General features: G+C 42.5%; 2 protein-coding genes and 1 non-coding gene across 7 annotated transcripts in view; 2 read left to right on the top strand and 1 right to left on the bottom strand.

Moving 5' to 3' along the window:
- Nucleotides 1–4,718: 4,718 nt before the first annotated feature.
- Nucleotides 4,719–4,791, bottom strand: trnaf-gaa (transfer RNA phenylalanine (anticodon GAA)). The gene has a single exon. It is a non-coding gene; the product is annotated as a tRNA-Phe (tRNA).
- Nucleotides 4,792–4,953: 162 nt separating this feature from the next.
- hs6st2 (heparan sulfate 6-O-sulfotransferase 2) lies at nt 4,954–8,014 on the top strand. 4 transcript variants are annotated; one of them, XM_030062757.1, is made up of 3 exons: nt 4,954–5,202; nt 5,343–5,992; nt 6,553–8,014. In XM_030062757.1, the coding sequence occupies exons 2-3, from the start codon at nt 5,397–5,399 to the stop codon at nt 7,379–7,381; spliced, it is 1,425 nt and encodes a 474-aa protein (XP_029918617.1). In that variant the 5' UTR covers nt 4,954–5,202; nt 5,343–5,396; the 3' UTR covers nt 7,382–8,014. The 4 variants fall into 4 exon arrangements, with proteins under 4 accessions (XP_029918617.1, XP_029918618.1, XP_029918620.1 ...); XM_030062758.1 differs by having other exon boundaries at nt 4,954–5,992; nt 6,556–8,014; XM_030062760.1 differs by having other exon boundaries at nt 4,955–5,977; nt 6,556–8,014.
- A 1,688-nt stretch (nt 8,015–9,702) lies between these two features.
- mbnl3 (muscleblind-like splicing regulator 3) overlaps nt 9,703–19,457 on the top strand; it is a 30,039-nt gene continuing 20,284 nt past the window's right edge. For both annotated transcript variants that reach the window (XM_030062705.1, XM_030062704.1), the window contains exons 1-2: nt 9,703–9,979; nt 15,977–17,147. In XM_030062705.1, the coding sequence (XP_029918565.1) occupies nt 16,974–17,147 (174 nt within the window). In that variant the 5' untranslated portion in view covers nt 9,703–9,979; nt 15,977–16,973. The remainder of the gene's footprint in view (nt 9,980–15,976; nt 17,148–19,457) is intronic.

Genomic DNA, 19,457 nt, shown 5'->3' with positions numbered 1-19,457 from the left:
ACATTTCCTAGTCTTGTTGAAATAAAGACTGCCAATATTTAAAAGTCGTGGATGTTTTAATTTCAGTAAGTTACTTGAAAGACTTTTTATGTGGTACTTGAATGACTCCTTGACACCGAAAATTAAAAATGCCACATGCCACATGATGAAACTGTGTACTTCCAAGTAAAGCGCTTTAGAGTAGATGGATATGAATTTGTCGGGGCAGACTTTCCACTAATTTATTTGTAGAGCTCTTGAGACATGGACTGGCATGCTATGAATATTAAACGGAGGCTTAAGATTTATTTTGTAAGGCCTTGATGTCCTCATGGCAATAAAAATGAGGAGATGCATTCCAGTATGGTGGGAAGGATATATATCTTGAAGGAGTGTAAAGGTCTCGTTTTAAGGTGCATGTGTATGTTTTCTTCCTTTTCAATAATGTAAAACCTGGTTTCCCTGCCATAGCAAGAGGGTTAAAGGTCATGGAACTTGGAAATGCAGACTTGATTAATCAGCTTTGAATGGTGTTCATGTGAAATTTCTGAGTACGGAATTCAGTTTTTCCAAAATATCTGAAGGCATTGAAAGCATATCAGTGCAAGAAAAAGGATCATGCTGTCATCCTTTTTCATTGATACAACACGGACTGTACATAAGTGGCCATATTGGGACTCTATATAGTAGAGCGAGAAGCCTGCATTTCAGATAAACATTTTATGCCAGTAAGGTGTCTGACATGCCCAATCCTCAAAAATATTACTTATAAAACAAAACAACAGCATGCATATTAAAAGAAATTTTGACCGCACTGAGCTGTCAGCCTTAATGATTAATAATAAACATTCTCATAGGGAATATGTTAGCGTGACTGTGATATGACTTAATAGGCAATTTGTGTCTTTATTTTTTTATTTTATGGAATAGTCTCTATGGCAGTTGGACCATATCCTTCTAAATATTCCTAAAAGTTAGTACAGAATTATTACCATTTTCAAGGCAGATGACCTTTAAGTGCACCCTAGCATAGATGTTTCAACTTTTGTATCTATATTATTAGGGCTATTCGTACTGGAGACGACACCAGATGTTATTCTTCTATGAGAAAATGCCATTACTTGGTGCTTTGTTATTTAGTTGACTTGAGGTTACTTGAGATGTAGTTTTACCATTTGGCCACGAGGAGGCACTGTTTCACATAGAAAGGCCTTCCCCATCAGGACGGACATGTTTCATTACAGACCGTTACAGATTCCCAGCGCCTAGGGAGACCCGGGACCAAACTCAGAAGTACTTTATTGACCCCCGAGTGGAAACTGGATAAAGGATAATCAACGAGCAGGTGTGTGTTAGACACTTAGGCACGACGTGGAGGCAAAACACCAACCTTTGCTTCGTGTCGGGTGGCTCGCCTCGGTTGTCCTCCGCGAACCGCCGAGTTGATTACCCCGCTTACACCGTGGTCGTTTGCCAACAATATAAAGCAAAGAGAAGTTGGGGGAAACGTTAAAATACCATTGGTGTGTTTTCCTTACCGGTCGTTAGTTTATCAAGTCGATAATACAGCTGTGCTTGCCGCAGTTTATAACTGGCGCTACTGTTTTTTTTTTTTTTGTTTTTTTGTTTTTTATGTTGCTATGGTTACAAGTACGATAGCGGATGAATTCCTAACGGTGGTTAACTTGTGAAGAAAACAGGTAGATCGTGTTGTAGCGGTTACAAAGTGGAGCCAAGTAGAAGAAAGCGGGAAAAGTTGAGATGAGAAGACTAAAATTTAAAAAAAAAAAATCAAAAAACAACAACAACGCCTTACTTATCACATATCGTGATTATTCGTTTTAAATGCTATGCACACCATGTATGTGGCGTGATTTTTTGTTTGTTTGTTTGCAGAGCTGCCAACTTTTCAAAAAACCTTTGAGTGAGATTTCGGGGTGGGGGTGGTGGGGTTAGGGTTAGGCCGGCTGGGCGTCATCATAAATCAATATAGGCCTAGTTCAAATAGTTGGTTAGTTAGTTAGTTAGTTATCCCTTTATTTCAGACCCAGGGGATCCATATCACAAAAAAAAAGAGAAAAAAAAATACAATACATTCATCATGTCTTCCTTTTAACTAAAAGACATTTTTGTACCTTGTAATCAGACATAGGGATGTTTATTTACCTTAAGTTTCGGAGGTAACTTCCTCCTTCAGAAAGGTCCGCCGACGCGGTGCCGGCCGGCACCAGGTCTGCCGACTCTGACAGGTGCGCCGCGCACACAGACTGCCGTACTTTCATTATAAACCGACTTTTGTTTATATGTGGTTGTAGCAGCACAACGGACAACAACACAGACAACATGGTTCATTATTGATTGCGCAACTCGGCGATTCACCGGTAATCGCACTGTGCGCATTAAACGGTTTTGCAGAGGCAGGAGGAAAGTTGCATGATTTACACCGTATCCACGTTCGCGCTGCGTGCGTGACCGTGCATATGCTCGTGCATGAATGCTTGGGCGCGGTACAAACTTTGTAATGTGAGTAGCCTCTAACTCATTCATTTCATTGGATAATATGCCGGTGGGGTGAGGGGAAGTCCCTGATTGATCGAAAAGATTTTTCTGATTGGCTGAGCCTCTTGTAAAAGTGGCCCAGCCGCCACCGCCTCCGCTCTGTAGGCATAACTTATCGATTACAAGTGGCTTTTTTTTCAGGCTCAACAGATAGATCACAGATAAACAGAACCGTTTTTAGTCAAAAGAAAAAAAGGCTCTTGATGAGCACTTCAGCGTGAGAAATTGAGGGTGTGGCGTGAGAGCGTGTGAAACCAATCAAATGCGTGAGTCTCACGGCCAATGCGTGAGAGTTGGCAGCTCTGTGTTTGTTTGTTCAGTCCAAACATGCTGCATGTGGAGTTAGCTAGAGTTACAGCTAGAACTTGAGTTAACGTTAGCTAGCTAGCTCCCTGTCTGGACCAACTGAGAATAACTTGATGTGTGTGTGTGTGTGTGTGTGTGTGTGTGTGTGTGTGTGTGTGTGTGTGTGTGTGTGTGTGTGTGTGTGACAGATGACATACAGTTTTTGTATTTTACAGATCTTTTTTTTCTGGAAGATAACTATAGTGAATATATAAAAAAAGGCTTTCCTCTTTCTACAAGGTGGAGATTTTGCCAGCACAAGTGCTTTTGAGGTAGTGATGCATCAAGAGCCCAGTGGTAGTGAAAAGGAGCTGGCATGTACAGTGTATAGTAGGTTGATGATGTTGTTGATAGTACTACTACTATTACTACTGATAATAGTAATACTAAAAATAATTGTAATAATAATATTAATCTTTATTTATACAGTACCCTTAAAAACAGCGTTTACAAGGTGCTTTGACAGACACAGCAGAGCAGAATAACAAGAGAGCAAAATAAAAACCGAAAGACAAATAAGAGCAATACAAAATTAAGGAAAAATCATGATTTGGTTAAAACAGGAAAACACAAGATGCAAAACACTGTAGGAAGAAGGATGATGAAAGGTAAGGACAGTAAAATAAATATAAAGCAGTATTTTGGCAGAAGCACAGTCGCCCTTAGATGTAAGCCTTGACTTTTGAACGGACAGAAAAACCCATCTGAGGATTTAAGGCTGTAAACTGGCTCATATGGGGTCAACATTTCTATTGTGTAGCTTGAGGCCAGACCCTGGTGTGCTTTATAAGTGATCAGTAAAATCTTAAAATCAATTCTAAATCAAACAGGGAGCCAGTTGAGAGAAGCCAGGATTGGGGCGATGTGATGTCGTCAGTTAAAACCAGTAAGATTGTGTGACGATGATACGGACAAGTAAGAGCATGTAGATAGAAAATAAAATTGGGGCCTAAAATTGAACCTTGTGGAACACCACAGGTAGTGTGAGCTGTAGGAGATGAGTAAATACCCATGGTGTTTAAAATAATTAAAATTGTGCTCTCCCCCTTGTCAGCAGCTAGGAGGAGATCATTGGTTACCTTGAGGAGTGCAGCTTATGTGCTATGCAAAGCTCTAAACCTGACTGAAACTTCTAAAAAGGTTTTATAACATAAAATCTAAACAGAGAAACCACTTTTTCTACAACTTTTGATAAAAATGAAATTGGTCAAATTGTTAGGAAAAGAGGGATCAAGGTTAGGTTTCTTTAAAAAGAAGTGGGCCCACAGCATTTTTAAATATAGATGGATAAATGCCTGTTACTAAGAAGTTATTATGTATGTCTAAATGTATCAATAACATCTTAAAAAACTTTAGTGGGAATAATATCAAGGCTGCAAGTGTTTGATTTCATATTGGATATAATTTTAGCTAAAAAGTACAACAAAAAAGGTTTAAAATGGCTAAAATGACTGAATGTCCCTACTGTGACTGAGCCTTAATCTAGTCACAAAAAATATAAAACATTTCTCACACATCTCTTGTGAGGGATTGGTAAAATGACAGATAGAGGTAGTGATGACTGAATCTATTACCTTGTATAAAATTCTGGGATTAGAGTGATTTACTAAACTAAATTAGAAAAGAAGGGTGCTCTTGCTTCTTACACTGCCTTATTTGATTCTTAATAGCATCTTTCCAGATGTCATAAAATACATGTAAACCTGGACCTCAACCAAGGCATGAAAATCTGATTCTATCTATGTTCACTAAACATTTTTTTTTCGATAATACGGACACTTTGTTGTATTGCCGACCAAAACGTATTTCTGTTAATGAGGCCGCCACAATCAAAATGCCGAAACCCGGGATCGAACCAGGGACCTTTAGATCTTCAGTCTAACGCTCTCCCAACTGAGCTATTTCGGCGATGAAACTACCTTGTGGTGTGGCGTATTCATCCACATACACGTATAGTGAACATTATTGATTATCTCAATGTGGTTAGAAGTGCTTATCATAAACCAACAAAACCATAATGGTGTCATCGCGCAGTGCAACAGGAAAAACGTAACGACAAGCGTATTGTTGGGTTGTCAGAACCACCACCCAAAACATCGACCTGACGTCATTTTCACTCCCAGATTCAACGCAGAGACTGCTGGGAAGAAAGGTTAAGGAGCCCTAGCTGTGATGGAGGAGCAGGAGACGGAGAATTTACCGTTTGTATGCTGGCTAAACAGTTTCGGTGTAACTGTTTCTACAAGCCTGCTATGCAACCTCTATCAGTGACCTGACTGTTGTGCTACCTTTGCACTAGAAGTATTGTGATATCGTAAGGTAATATTGCCCCTTTGTTAGGAGATCTCGGTAGCTAACGTTAGCTAGGTTGGCTAGCTAGCAGCTGCATTGTTATTGTTTTGGTCGCGGCTGCTCTTTATTTGGTAGACAAATAAACACGATTCTCCGACTTTCCCCAGCCGAGGCAGGGGATCCGACTGCCTGAGTAATGTTTCTCTGTTTGTCCCGGGAAGATGGATGAAAAGTCCAGCAGTAACCATCGGTTCCTGATCGTCCTGCTTATGGTGTTGCTCTTTGGCGTCATTGTCATTCAGTATGTTTGCCCAAGTAGGTCCGAGTGCCAGCTGTTGCACCTGGGATCCTTGTTCAGGTCGGGAGGCACTGGCAGTGCCACCGGGTCCCGAACCGGTGCTGGGAACGAAATCCGAGACGGACTTTCAAAAGATCCGTATATTGCAGAGGACGGCGCTCTGGTCCGCTTTGTTCCTCGTTTCAACTTCACAAAAGCGGACTTAAACCGCGCTGTTGACTTTAATATCAAAGGTGACGATGTCATAGTTTTTCTACACATTCAAAAAACGGGGGGCACGACATTCGGTCGTCATTTGGTGCGCAATATTCAACTGGAGAGGCCTTGTGAGTGTCACGCAGGGCAGAAGAAATGTACCTGTTACCGACCAGGTAAAAAAGAAACGTGGCTCTTCTCCCGTTTCTCCACCGGCTGGAGCTGTGGCCTTCACGCGGACTGGACCGAGCTGACCAGCTGTGTCCCATCTGTCATGGACACGCGGGACACCCCCCCAAACCTGCCAAGGTTGGTGAAAGAAGTGTGAGTGGAAATGACTCTGTAATGTTTTATTTGTGTCTCACTTCAAAACACTATATCTCCATGTCACGCATTTCACTACCTTTCAAGTAAACCCTTGATAGTATTATAGACTATCAGTATCATTATAATCAGTACAGACTCCTTAACCAGATCAGATGTGGGCCTGGCCTGTTGCACCATATTGCTAGGACTTCCCATCCATAAGGGCTCATATAGATACTAGTATGCATTGGAATTCAAATACGGGAGCAAAATAGCTTTTCAGATGGCTGTCTTAACTCCCAAAATAAATTTATAAATACAAGGTCACAATAATGCCTTTTTAAAGTTGAGCAGTATTCATACTCTGGTATATCAGTCCATCCCTACTCTTTATATAAATGACAGTGTCATGTCCAATCAGCCTCCCCTCAGCTGATCATCCACTTCTTGTATCACTCTGTTGTATCCAAGGTTTTAAATTGATTGTGTTTTGACTCAAGGCTCAAATAATATAAATGAGTAGCAGAGATATCTCTAGGGTAGCTAAATGTGGGCCTAAAGTTCTCTTTTCTTTCCAGTAGGAACTATTACTATATAACCATCTTGCGGGACCCAGTGTGGCGCTATCTGAGCGAGTGGCGACATGTGCAACGTGGTGCCACGTGGAAGGCCTCTCTCCATGTGTGTGATGGACGTGCACCCACGCTGTCTGAGCTGCCCAGCTGCTACTCAGGAGATGACTGGTCAGGTTGCTCCCTGCAGGACTTCATGGACTGCCCCTACAACCTGGCCAACAACCGGCAGACCCGCATGCTGGCTGACCTCAGCCTTGTGGGCTGCTACAACGTCTCTGCTATGAACGAGGAAGAGCGCTGGGCCGTACTTCTGGAGAGTGCCAAACGTAACCTGCGTGGCATGGCCTTCTTTGGGCTGACTGAGTATCAGCGGAAGACCCAATACCTGTTCGAGCGCACCTTTAACTTAGAGTTCATTGCACCCTTCACACAGCTCAATGGCACGCGAGCCACCAGCGTGGAGGTACCTCCCGAGACGCAGCACAGGATTCGGCAGCTGAACAGGTGGGATGTGGAGCTGTACGAGTACGCCCGGGATCTCTTCCTGCAGCGCTTCCAGGTGGCAAGACAGCAAGAGCGCCGGCAGGCCAGGGAGAGGCGTCAACAGGAGAGGAGGCGGCTCCGTGGAAGGCTTGCACCGAGGCTAGGGAGACCACCAAAGCCCACAGAAACGCTCCATCGGCCTGAGAGCCCCCCTGTCCCGACTGAGGGGAGGAGGTGGGGGAAGACAGATGGAGAGGCTGTGGAGTCTGAATTGTTGCTCCCAGATTGGTGGGATCTGGAGGAGAATGACACCGTGGAGGATTACATTGACATTGTAGAACAGTGGTAGTGGGAGTTTGGTGGCTATGGTGTGTCTTAAAAGGTTCTGTGTGCCAGATTTGCCTTGTCTATTGCCAATAAAAGGTCACCAGTTGCCGTTAGCATAAGCCTTCCATTGAAATTATTATTTTGCCAATCATGAACAATTTTAATCAACGCACATTTATTTATTGATGTTGTTTGTATTTGTTTGTCACAATTTAAGTTTATAATCAATTAATTTCTTTGATAGAAAGTAAAGGTCCCCATAACTCTCCACAATCACATAAGCCTTCCAGGATATTCTTATCACTTTGGCTCAGATCTGAACTCTTCTAATGTAGCATATTGTAAATGGGGCTTTTTTTTCTTATAAATGAAATGATATGGTACTTGACTGAACAAGAAAATATATGCTCTAAATTTGAAATACACTACTATGTGTCATTAACTATGTGTATGTTGGCCGTATTCATTTGTATGGAATAGCCTACACTTAAACAGTGTGCTTAAGTCTTGTGAAGTGATTGTGTATAACCATGGAAAAGGAGAATGGAGTTTAGATACTTACCTCAATATGTAGCATACTTGCAAACGTCATGTGTTTACTGAATGTGTCCCAAGTCTCCTGTTTTATATAAAAAATACTTTTACATTTACCGAATCCTTTATTGTGTTCTTTACTCCTATTTATGTCCATTTGACCGGTCATAAAGGCCATGAGACTGAGAGGTGGCTTTATGCTCTACATGCAAATTTCTACGACACCAGCAGTGGGCGCCAAACTAATTTTACAGAAAGTCAATCCTGCGTGGAGATAAGTAGCAGTTGAAAACAAATTTCCCTTTATATAGTTGTGTAGGAGGTCTTAATGGCGGGACCAGGTGTTAGTAAGTTTTACAGAATTCTGCAAAAAATAATTTTCCAGACCTTCACTGAGAATTTTTTTGCTACTACAGAGTTGTTATCTTGTAAAGAAATATTCAGTCCTAGGTTTGTCCCAGTTGCCTGAAATGGTTGATAGTTGAGATGGACACAACATGTGCAGTCAATTTCCTATTGCTAGTAATGTAGAGGTATGAAGACGAAGATGAAAATATGATAAAGATGAGTGCAAGGACATGGCTTTCGGTTTTTCGTCACATCATCCCAGGCTATGCAGTTAAGTATGATAGTAATTGACAGTCTCAGAAAAACTGAACTCTAAACAGCGGAAATTATTCTCCGTAAATTTTAGGATATGGTTACAATATAAACAACTAAAGCGATTTTAGTGGGATCTTCCTTTGAAGGCTAAATCCAGTGTACAGTTATTGTCACATTTGTTCCCCAAATTTAAAATCTGATAATATGTTTCACAATATTACACATCGATATTGTGGACCCATCTACGAGGCCCTTTGCTAAAAGCTTAAAAGCACTATTTACCTTTTGTTTGGGAACTCCTGTTCTTCTTTGAATAAAAGAGCAGAAGAGCAAATATTTATGAACCTACTTCTCCCAACTCGTAAGTAGGCATTTTTAAGGCAAAGTATGTCAGCCACATTGCATGCCAGTAAATATGAATTTTACTGGCCAAGCGGAACTTTCATTGTGAAAGGGCGGCCGGATGTACTATAGCAAAGTGTCATTGAACCTGTAGTTTTCCAGCATTCATCAAGGTCTACACAATCTCGTTCAAGTATAACTACAAAAATCAAAAATAGGCTATATACCCCATGTGCCACGCTGTCTAAATGCTATATAGAGTAGCATTCATGATTTTATCTTCATCTTATGACTAACATAATATGGATTATTTTAGAAGCTATGGAATTTGTGAACACTGGGAAATATAAAATGCAGTGCAGATAAAGTTGCAAAACTCCTAATTTTCATGCAAGGATCCATGTCCTTGCATATCCCTAATATTTCAACAAGACAAAAGGACTGAGCTTTCAGTCACCCAGTCTTATTCGCAGCACTGAGCTGGCCTGTGGGTGGATAATAGATTTCCACTATGTAATTTTATCAGGTTAACTCAGGTAGGGTGAAATCGGCAAACGCTCAGCGGCGGGCTTACTGGGCAGACCCTAAATAAAAACTATAGGAAATGAGTCACTCGGGTCCAGAGAGGCCGTTTAGTCGCCTTGCATATGTAATACATCCTACCTGAAAATGTCATATGTGGTTGCATACCTTGATACCAGCTGTCCTTATGTCGTGAAACTGCTCCCTCATATGGGGTGTAATGATGTTATCTAATAGACGAAAGCAAATACACTTTCTCTCCCAACCCCTCCCTCATGATTTTGCCCTCCCTCGATTTTTTTTTTTTTTTTTTTTTAAATCTGGTATTCTGTTGTGCTCAGTCCGTGTTGCTACCGAGCAAATTTAGTTGCAGCTACGTTTCAGTCGCCAGACTCCTCTTGCTTTGACTTCACGACACGCGCTTTTTTATGTTGATGCACCGCATAGATTTGTCTTTTATTATTTATCATCCACGGCGGATCACCTCAAGGCGATGCTAAGTGAATAGTTAACAACACGTTTGTCTCTCTGTGTGTGTGTATGTGTGTAAATAATGAGCAGATACTGAGCCAGCGTTAATTGAAGAAGAGAGGACATTTGAATTTGCATGCGATAACAGGTAAGAAGCTGAACATGATCATGTCTGGCGCAGTTGGCAGCTCGTGTGCCTCAGAGGCTACATTAATGCTACTTGACGCATTCAAGCAAGTAGCCATCAGCTACATGTTTATGCCAGGATGCAGTTATTACATGTATATGTATTATTTAAGGATGCCTCTTCCATTGTGCCTGTTGCTTGGAAGCTCGAGCTGCCTTTATTATTGACCAATATTTATTACTGTTGCACAAAAATGTAATCACTTTACACCTGGCCTGCTTTGTGTCTGCTGAGAAGTGACTGCTATGCTGATGCGATTAAGTAAGGGTTATAACGATGGGCATATGGATACAACATGAGGCTGTAAGGAGCTGTCATATTTCAGCGCATTGTCAAATCAGGGATCTGCACACGAGGTTTGGAAGCCTATTTATGTTTTATTTGAAGAGTTTCCAGTAGTTTTCAGTGTCTGATTTTATGTGCAAGTTACACATGTGTAGCAGAACTGTTAAAAATCATCGTGAAACGACTTACTGCGACGCAGTGTTTTATTAGATTTAAATAATTTACAGTTTGCCTCATAGGAGCAGCAAGCAGCTGGAGGTTACTTCCTGGTTATCTTGCCGTAGGTCTGAGGGAAACTGCGCACCAGTCTCCTTGCATGCAACGCAACAAGGTTGAATCTAGTTTCCCGTAACGGGGACCAGGTAAGGGGTCAGGCGGACACAGAGCCACCATTGCCCACTGTTTTCACTACGTGGCTGTGATATGCATTTCCAGTAGATGTATTGGCATCGTTTTGCCTCATTTAGCAGCACAGCAAGTATAGACTCGTTTATGCTTCCTACAGGCAGTGGACTCTGCACCAGTCTAGCTAGTTTTCTTTTACTGAGTATAAACAACTGATAAACTGTCTCACTCACACACACACGTACATGCACACACGCACGCACGCACACACAGGCATAAAGCCACAACTCCCACACAACCTGTCCTCATTTTCCCTCTCATGCACGCCTGAACTACCCAGGATGCTTTATCTTTTATGGTGCAAATAAAACCTCACACCAGTAATGCAGCAATATTAACAAATCACAAAATTTTATGTTAGCAATGCGATATTGATTCAGCCATAATGTCTAATATTTTTCACGCAGTTAACTTTCAGTAGTGTCCATTAGCTCACTGCACGGATGCAAAACACTAGGCTCAAAACTCCACCTCTAACCCAGTGCAATGGTGAAGTAAAATTTTTGCCCATTACAACTTGAGGATATTTCAGCAACCAACAAATCTGTTTCCTTAATATAAGTGCAAATACATCAGGATACCAAAGCTGCGTCTTTTCAAGCAATTAATACATTGTGTAGGCTGCGACCTCCTGTATGATGGAATAGACTGAGTTTGTTTTTTTTCTGAATGGGTACTGTGGTGCTTTAATGAGCTGAAAGGATTACAGATACTTAACCTAATTACTTTGCTCTCCCTCTAGGCTGTAGGCTTTTGCTCTCATTGTGATTCATAGCTGCGTTCGGATCTTCCACCTTGTGCTTTTTAATCAATCACCTGATCATTGTTGTTCCCCTGTTGCTCTCTCGCCCTTCCTGTCTTTCTGTCACTGCTCAAAAGAGTTGCCTGTTTAGTTGACCGTAACAGACAATTAACTCTGATTCTTTATTTTCAAGCTTGGAGATCACATGTATTTTCACAGCTATTTGTTCTGCCTGCCTGTATGAGCGTTGTAAGCGAGGGATTGAAGGGGAAACTCCAGCAAGCGTCATGTGTGAAACTCACAAAGATCTGGGCTAAAGTCTGTTCTAATGTTGTAAATGCTTCATTGGTTATCCCCAATGCATGAAATAGTGAAACCCATTTGTTCTACTTGTCAATCCTGCCATGTTAGAGTTAGCTCATATCATTTTTTATTTAGAGTTTATTCCTTTGCTGCTGATGTTCTTATCCATATGGCAATTACAAATTAGAGCAACAGTAGAATAACCTTAAATTCCAAGGTTGCTAAAATTGCCAACAACCAGTAGCATGAAGTGCCCTTTTAACATTCCTGTGACCTTACAATGATCATGGAAGAGAAAAGTGCAAGGATACACAACAAAATAAGGGTTCAGGAGAGAGATTGGAGACATTTTTTTCCCCTCACAAGTGCTAATGTATTACCCTGCCATTCAGTGAATGTTAAGCTGACACTTTACAGCAACAGTTTATTGATATAAGGCCTAAAGGCTATCTATTAGTCTAAGCTGATAAGGTGCATTGGGGCTGACTGTCTAGGTGGCACCTAGCCTATACTCACCATAATGCAGACGTCAGCGCTCCGGTGAAGGTTATACTGTCATGTAGCTCTTTGGTGCACCATATTTGATGAGGGACGCAGTGCGCTGGAGTCAACAGCAATCACCCCCATCCCCCTTTTACTTTCCCATCCTGTCCCACCTATACCCCCCCACCCCCACACCCAACCTCCCCATTGCAGACACCTGGAGGACAGGGAACAGCTTAATAACTGTTATATGTGGGGCACTCTGTATTTATTTACCATGCAGAATCCTTGCAAGTGACTGTTTTTGTTGTGTTGTTAAGGTTAAACATGTTTAATAGGCCCGAGAGTGACTGAATACTTCTGTCACAAAATTTAAATTTCCTTTATAACTACAATTGAAAACAGTTGGGCGGTTTGTATGAATTTCTAAGTAGATTATATTATTGGTTTATATAACAAATTCGCGGGTCATATAGTATGATGGTTGCATAGCTAAAGCCTATTTCCACGCTTCCTTAATTTTTATATTTCAGAGCTTAAACCCATTCATTGCTGTTGAGAGGAAGACAACTGAGAGTAGCTTTGGTGTGTGTGTGTGTGTGTGTGTGTGGGCTGCCAATGCAAAGTAATGTGGTCTACTAGTACACATAAATACTTTGTTTCTTGTCCCTCAGTATTTAGAAGTAAGAGTAGTATAGGCCAAATCTCCCCCTCTCTCTCCATCTTACCCTTATCTGTTCACTTCTTCCACTCTTACCTTTTAATAATTTTCTGCTTCCAGTGTTTTTTACTGTCACGAATCACCAGGCCTTCTCGTGTTTTGTCTCAGAAGAATGTTTATGGTTCCCACTGCAGATTCAATCCATTCATTTTACTAATATGACGTGTTGTGTTGTGCAATATTGGTGCTTGGCAGTTAGAGGTTTTCATTCCAAACTAATAGATCTTCCATTCCAAAAGTCTGTTGTCAAAAAAAAAGAAGGAAAGAAGGAAAGAAAAAGAAAAAAAAATGCTGACATAGTTGTAAAAATGAAAATTAGTATAAGTTTTCATTGTTGGATCATCAGCAATACAAGCATTGATGTGTTTTAATGTTTATTAAAATGCTTGCTATCTTTAGGGTTTTGCTTACAAGTTAGAGACATTTTTGAAGATGCAATCATGTCTTTTTTTATGCTGAACAATGAAAGCTTGGTAAGTCTTCTCCCTTGGGTGAATATGTTGCATTTTGGAATGAAATTACATTTTTTTTTTTTTTGGTAAAGAAGGCAATGTACTGATGCATTTACTCTGGTGGTTATATCGGCCTTCTGTTGCTAAATAATTCATTGACTACTGTGGTGATTAGTCCCATGGTGTGCTCAGAGAATAGAGCCAATCAAAACATTACTTACTACGTGACAATGGACATAGAAACTATGGCCTCAAAGTGACCTCCTCACTTTGTTTCTACATCTCTAGATTGACTGTGGGATATAGTTGCTTGCTATACTTTTGAGAAACCACAAATTTGCATCCTCGCTTGAGAGCTGTCTCTTCAATCATAGATCTATAAACAAATAGATTTCACATGCTCTCTGTGAGTATTTTCAAACAAACAAAACCCATGGGGGGATATGTCACATTTAACCTACTTATTCATGACAGCATGACATAGCTTCTCTATTTTTAAATGTCCCCATTGTCCTGCAATATATGTAGAGGGACTGATAGAGGCATAATGCTAAAAGAAAAAGTAAAAAATATATATGTAACTGTGGCAAAGCAATTGAACAGAGTTGTGGGAGCACTAGCAAGTGGAAGGTCATTAGGTGCTTGTGGTGTATATTCAAAGGGGCAGGTGCCGTATAGACTATAATGGTCTTGGAGGTGAGCCAGTGTCTGCTATGTAACTGTCCAAGAGCGGCTATAGTGGGAGCTGTGTGACATTTGGCGTCTGGTGAGTGAGGAGAGGCAGCGAGGGGAAGCGGTCCGTTGCTGAGGAGCGTTTTGATGATGCCTGGTTGCAGTGTTGCATATTGCTGAGCTGCACCGTCAGGCTGTGCGTAAGCAAGGGCGCCTGACGCCGATGTGGACCTGAATGCAGGATAGACAGAGCTGCAGGAAGAGCGCCTGTCCCCCCCTGAGGAAACTTTCTATTGATCTGTAGGTAGGCTGGAGGGAGGAGGAGGCGGAGGAGGAGGAGGAGGAGGAGGGATAGATGAGCATCATGGTTAAGCAAGCAAAGCAATTGCTGCATGCGCTCATCTCTCATTCCTGTTTTTTTTTGCTTGCCATGTGTCTTTGTTCTTATGTTTTAAGGTGGGTGTATCAGTTCAGTTCCCACCTCCCCCAACCTCTTATCCCTCTTTCTCCCACTCCACTGCGGTGTTCTCCTTCTGGGCTGTCTATCTGCTTACTCTCATATACACAGACACTCGTTCCCTCACACTCGCCCCCCACCGCTTCCTCCGTCTGTGTCTGCCGCCATGAGACACGGGGACTGATAATATCTGCTCCAACCCCTTCTCCTCCTGTTTTTTTCATTTCTGCTCTCCTGGCCTTTTGTTTATCCACTTTGTGCATGCACCTCATGTTTTCTACAGGGTAACCCTCCTTTCTCCTCACAATATCTGAAGTCCACAATGCTGTCCAGACATCCCCAATGCTTCCCCATGAAGCTCAATAGCTGGTTCTTCTCTGCGTAGGTTATTTGTTTTTGAGCCAGTCACCTCACTGATTGCTATCTATATTCTATTAGTGTCCAGACACGTCACTCTGCACCCCTCACACTGTGTGGTCCCCCACCCCACCTTCGCATCACTCAGGCACACACTGCTGCTGAAAAGTACGATGTTTAAAACAAGACCCGGCAAAAGAGCTTCCACACCTGCAAGAGACAAAGCTGCTCTAAGTCTGACGGTCTAGAGTTGGTACAGTTTGAATCTAGCTATGTGGCTCAGCCATGACGGCTGTGCTGTGCCAGAGAAAAGGGGCTGGGAGGAACAAGGACGGCTCTGTGGAGGGAGGAGCCGATGTGGAACCTGCCCTGCTATTGGCCGGTGACGTGTTCTGCCTGCCTGCAACAGCCTGTCTGATTGGCTTTGACTTGCATTGAGAGCACAGCAGCTGCAGTTGTGAGAAATACCCATTCTCTTTCTTCCTTGTCTCTCCCTTTCTTCTTCTTCTCCCCTTCAAATTCATAACTGTCTGTTGTAGTGGCGAATCGCCGGTGTTGACCACATGTGCCAGCCCATGGTGTTTCAAGGACATTGCATTTCCACAGTGTGTAGAATTATGATTCATGTCAAGTTAGTGAAGTACTTTTTGCTCTTTGAAGCTCAGGGGAATTAGAGTGACGTCTCTGTCCTGTCTCCATCCTTTCTCTCTCTCTCTCTCTCTCTCTCTCTCTCTCTCTCTCTCTCTCTCTCTCTCGCTCTCTCTCTCTCTTCCTCTCTCTCTCCTCTGTATCACTTAATCAAGACATAGCTTGCCCTTTCCTGTTCATCGCTGCCTCCCTCCCTCCTCTATGCTCTGCTCCCCTGTTTGTTTCTCCTTGCTTTTATTCTTTCTCTCCCTTTCCTTTCCACCATCTGCCTCACGTCCCTGTCACACTCCGGCTAGCCTTGAAATAAGCTTGTGATGAAGTTCTAGCTTCGCGTTAACAGTATATTTCTAACTCTTTCTCTTCAACAGGCTGCTATCTTCTTTTTGTTTTTAATTTTTAATTGATGTATTTTTTCTGCCTTTACGCTCCACAGCAAGGTTATTGCATCAAGCAAGGACATGCAGAAGAGAGGGCAGTGAGGAGGATGACAACAGAAGGATAAAAGAACTCCTGGTCAGACTACGGAGAAAGAGGGATGAGAACGAGACTGAAATAAGAGGAGGAAGTGGAAGTCCAAAGTGCCTACTGTGAGGAGTCCTCTACTGCTGTTTGGCTGCTGTCTGACTCTGCATTCAGCTGCTCCTCTGAGCTGGACCAGCTAGGTGAGAGCAGGGCAGAGTGTGGTGCGTGTTTGGCCTTGAATGGGGCTATATTTTACCCTGACAATGAGAGAGAGTCATTCATCCAACCACTGATCTGCAGTCCCCACCTACCCTGAGCCACCACCTCCTCTCACCAGTGCAAGGACATCATTTTACAAGGGTTTGCCTTTAAAAAAAAAAAAAAACCTCTTTGTCAGTATCTGTGCCAGCCAGCACAGCCATAACAAGCACTACGGTGACTGTCCCAGACCTGGCCATGTTGACGTGAATGAGACAGTGACTTACTGTGTGCATCAGGTGATTCAGAGGCCGGGGGAAGGCGGCGACCCTGAAGAATAGGACACAGACACAGCAGGGCAGAGGGCAGAAGACGCAGTTATCACAGTGCCTCCCTCTCCTGGAAGAGTGTCTGTTTCAACTACATACCCCAGCGTGCCAGAGTAATGTTCTGAAATTAGTCTCTGTTTTATTATGAGCCAGAGCTGGCCTCTGCTCACTGTCAAGCCCTACTATCTCAACCCACGCAGTGAACCCTCAGCTGTCACGTTTCCCAGGACCAACTAAGGCTTAAGCATTTCCCCTAAAATCAGCCAACTAGAAGGACCTGCTGCCTGTTCGTGCCAAGGAAACAGGAAAATAATTTTACTTCTGTTTCCCTTTTGTGTTGCCTGGATTTTTTTTCTGCATCTCTATTTCCTACACTTACACTCTCAAGCACTTCTCCACCCACCTGCCTCCACCTCTGCTTCGTTTTTGTGAGTGGCTGTAATGGCGGTCAGCATGACCATGGGACGGGACACCAAATGGCTGACCCTGGAGGTGTGTCGCGAGTTTCAGAGAGGCACCTGCTCACGCTCTGATGCCGAGTGCAAGTTTGCCCACCCTTCCCGGAGCTGCCATGTGGAGAACGGCCGAGTCATTGCCTGCTTTGACTCACTCAAGGTAACAGCGCAACAGACAGAGCACGCCAGGCCCTGCCTGATTGTGAAGCCAGACGCCTTCTGTTTCTTTCCACACTTGTAGTGGGGGCCTTGTCATGATGGTTAATATCTTTTGGCTGTGCATTGTACTGTTTAGTCACAGAATGTAAAGAGGTGCCCCCCTTTTACACACACATACACACACACATGCCTTGAAGCATTTGAACAAGGCTACTATAACAATTTTACTTTAGGTGCTTAGCTAGTTTTACATAATTTTAACTGATGCTGAAATAATTAGTCAGTTAATAGATTCATCAACTGACACAAAATTAATGAAGTATCTTTTCAATAATTGATTGTTTTAGTCATTTATCAAGCAAAAACACCAAATATTTTCTGGTTTCAGCTTCACAAAGATCACTAAGATGGAAGATTTTCTTCCATCTCTGTTCTCTGTCTGTCTATTATCTTAACATCTGTGTTTTGGGTTTTTTGGCTGCTGCTCAGAAAAAAGAAACAGTTTGAAGGCATCACTCCCATGAGCATTTGGCATTACTTTGGCACTTTATAGGGCTCCACAATACATTGTTTCAGCATCAACATCGCAATAGGCGCATGTGCAATAATAATAATATATTGACACTATATCGATATTGTGATATAAGACTAGATATTGTGTGGGATTTTGGATATCAGGATATCATCATAAAAGATAGGTGTTGTCTTTTCCTGGTTTTAAAGGTTGCATTACAGTAAAGGGATGCAATTTTTTTTAATGTATTAGACTGTTCTAGCTGTTATATTATTTGTCTCTACCTGTTTGAACATCATATCCACATTGTTAATGATTGTTTATCAAAAATATTTTGTGGAAGCACCAATAGTTTGCTCTACAATATTATCAAAATATCAATATTGACATATCTGATCAAAAATATCTTGATATTTTGATTTTGTCCATAATGTCCAGCCCTAATCGTGGGATGTGCAGTGCTGATGCAAACTTGCAAGGTTCTTGGTTTCCATGACTTATCTACAAGAAGTCCTTCTGATATTAAATAATTGTCCAATTCAAGGGTTCTTAGATACACAGAGTTTGTTGATTGTGACACACTGGCTCTTTATGCACAGCAATCAGTTTACTATGTGCTCTAGTGATGGGGTTCACTTGATCATTTTATCAAACAACCAGAGGCCCCTAGTCACCGACCACAACCTGAAAATGAGCACTGGCTGTTTTGGTTGTTGGATGAACTGATCAAGTGCACCCTCTTACCAGAGGACAGGGGCCTAACTAACTGATTGCTGTGCAAGTAGAGCCTGGGTGTCACCTGCCTGTAAACATGCACGGGACTAGTAGCCACATTACTTGCAGCCTTAATTTGTACACTTAAGTTTGGGAGACCTCTATGTAGACTTTTAAAAACAGCTGTCTTCTAAACTCAGTTGTTTTATAGAGGTTTTGTGGACAGTGTGTTCCTCCATTTCTGATGTGGGCCAGCTAGTTGCCCTGCCCCAACATCGCTGCAGCTGTTTCTCGAGACTTGTCCCCTTCCTCTCTGCTGCAGAACTCAAACACGCGCAGCGGCAAATCTGACACTCTGTGAAGTGATGATGCTTTACTGTCTTTTAGAAGAGCCACAGCTACAGCTATCAATGGGCAATTGTGCTAAAATTGAAAATAGACTGTTGCTGTGTTTGTGCGTGCGTGTGTGTGTGTGTGTGTGTGTGTGTGTGTGTGTGTGTGTGTGTGTGTGTATGAGTGGTTTTGCTTGACCAGCTTCCCTGCAGTGAAAAAGTGAGACCCAGACAAGGGGCTCTCTGTCTGAGTGCAGCTGCTGTCTCCTCGTTTATTGAGTTAGAATTTATTATTCAGCCATTTTTCTGTGTTATGTCCTCCGGAGCAGGAGGGAGATGGGAGAGAAAGAGAGGGAGAGAGGGGGGCCTAGCAACAGCACAGGAGTGCGTACCCATTGGATAGTTTGATCTTCCTGAGTGGCACGGCTGTTTTTAGCACAGAGCAACAGCCTGTGTCTGTATTGGTTGAATTGATAGGAGAAAGAGGCAAGCTGCTTTGTACCAAAGGCAGCGAACATGCATTAAAGGCCATGTTTGGCTGTCTGAAGCCCCGGGGTCGCACTGTTGGTCTGGCAAAGTAGTGAAGTTCGCAATGGCTGAAGGTCAGCGTGGCTTTCTTTATCTGGAGCCACAGCAGGGCTTTCACACTCACAGCATATGTCAGCGAACACCTTTTTTACACTGGTGTTTACATTCCCATTGCTCTTAAGTCTAGATTACACTGCCTCTCCGCAGACAGACTTTCTGCTGA

Source organism: Myripristis murdjan, chromosome 10, assembly GCF_902150065.1.
Source record: "Myripristis murdjan chromosome 10, fMyrMur1.1, whole genome shotgun sequence".
NCBI lineage: Eukaryota > Metazoa > Chordata > Actinopteri > Holocentriformes > Holocentridae > Myripristis > Myripristis murdjan.
Note: the sequence above shows the minus strand (reverse complement) of the source record. Positions and strands in the feature narration are given on the sequence as shown.

Coding starts and splice junctions, on each gene's coding strand:
- hs6st2 (XM_030062757.1), top strand. CDS start 5,397: ATGGATGAAAAGTCCAGCAGTAACCATCGGTTCCTGATCGTCCTGCTT. Junction 5,993..6,552: donor CCAAGGTTGGTGAAAGAAGT/GTGAGTGGAAAT, acceptor TTTTCTTTCCAG/TAGGAACTATTACTATATAA.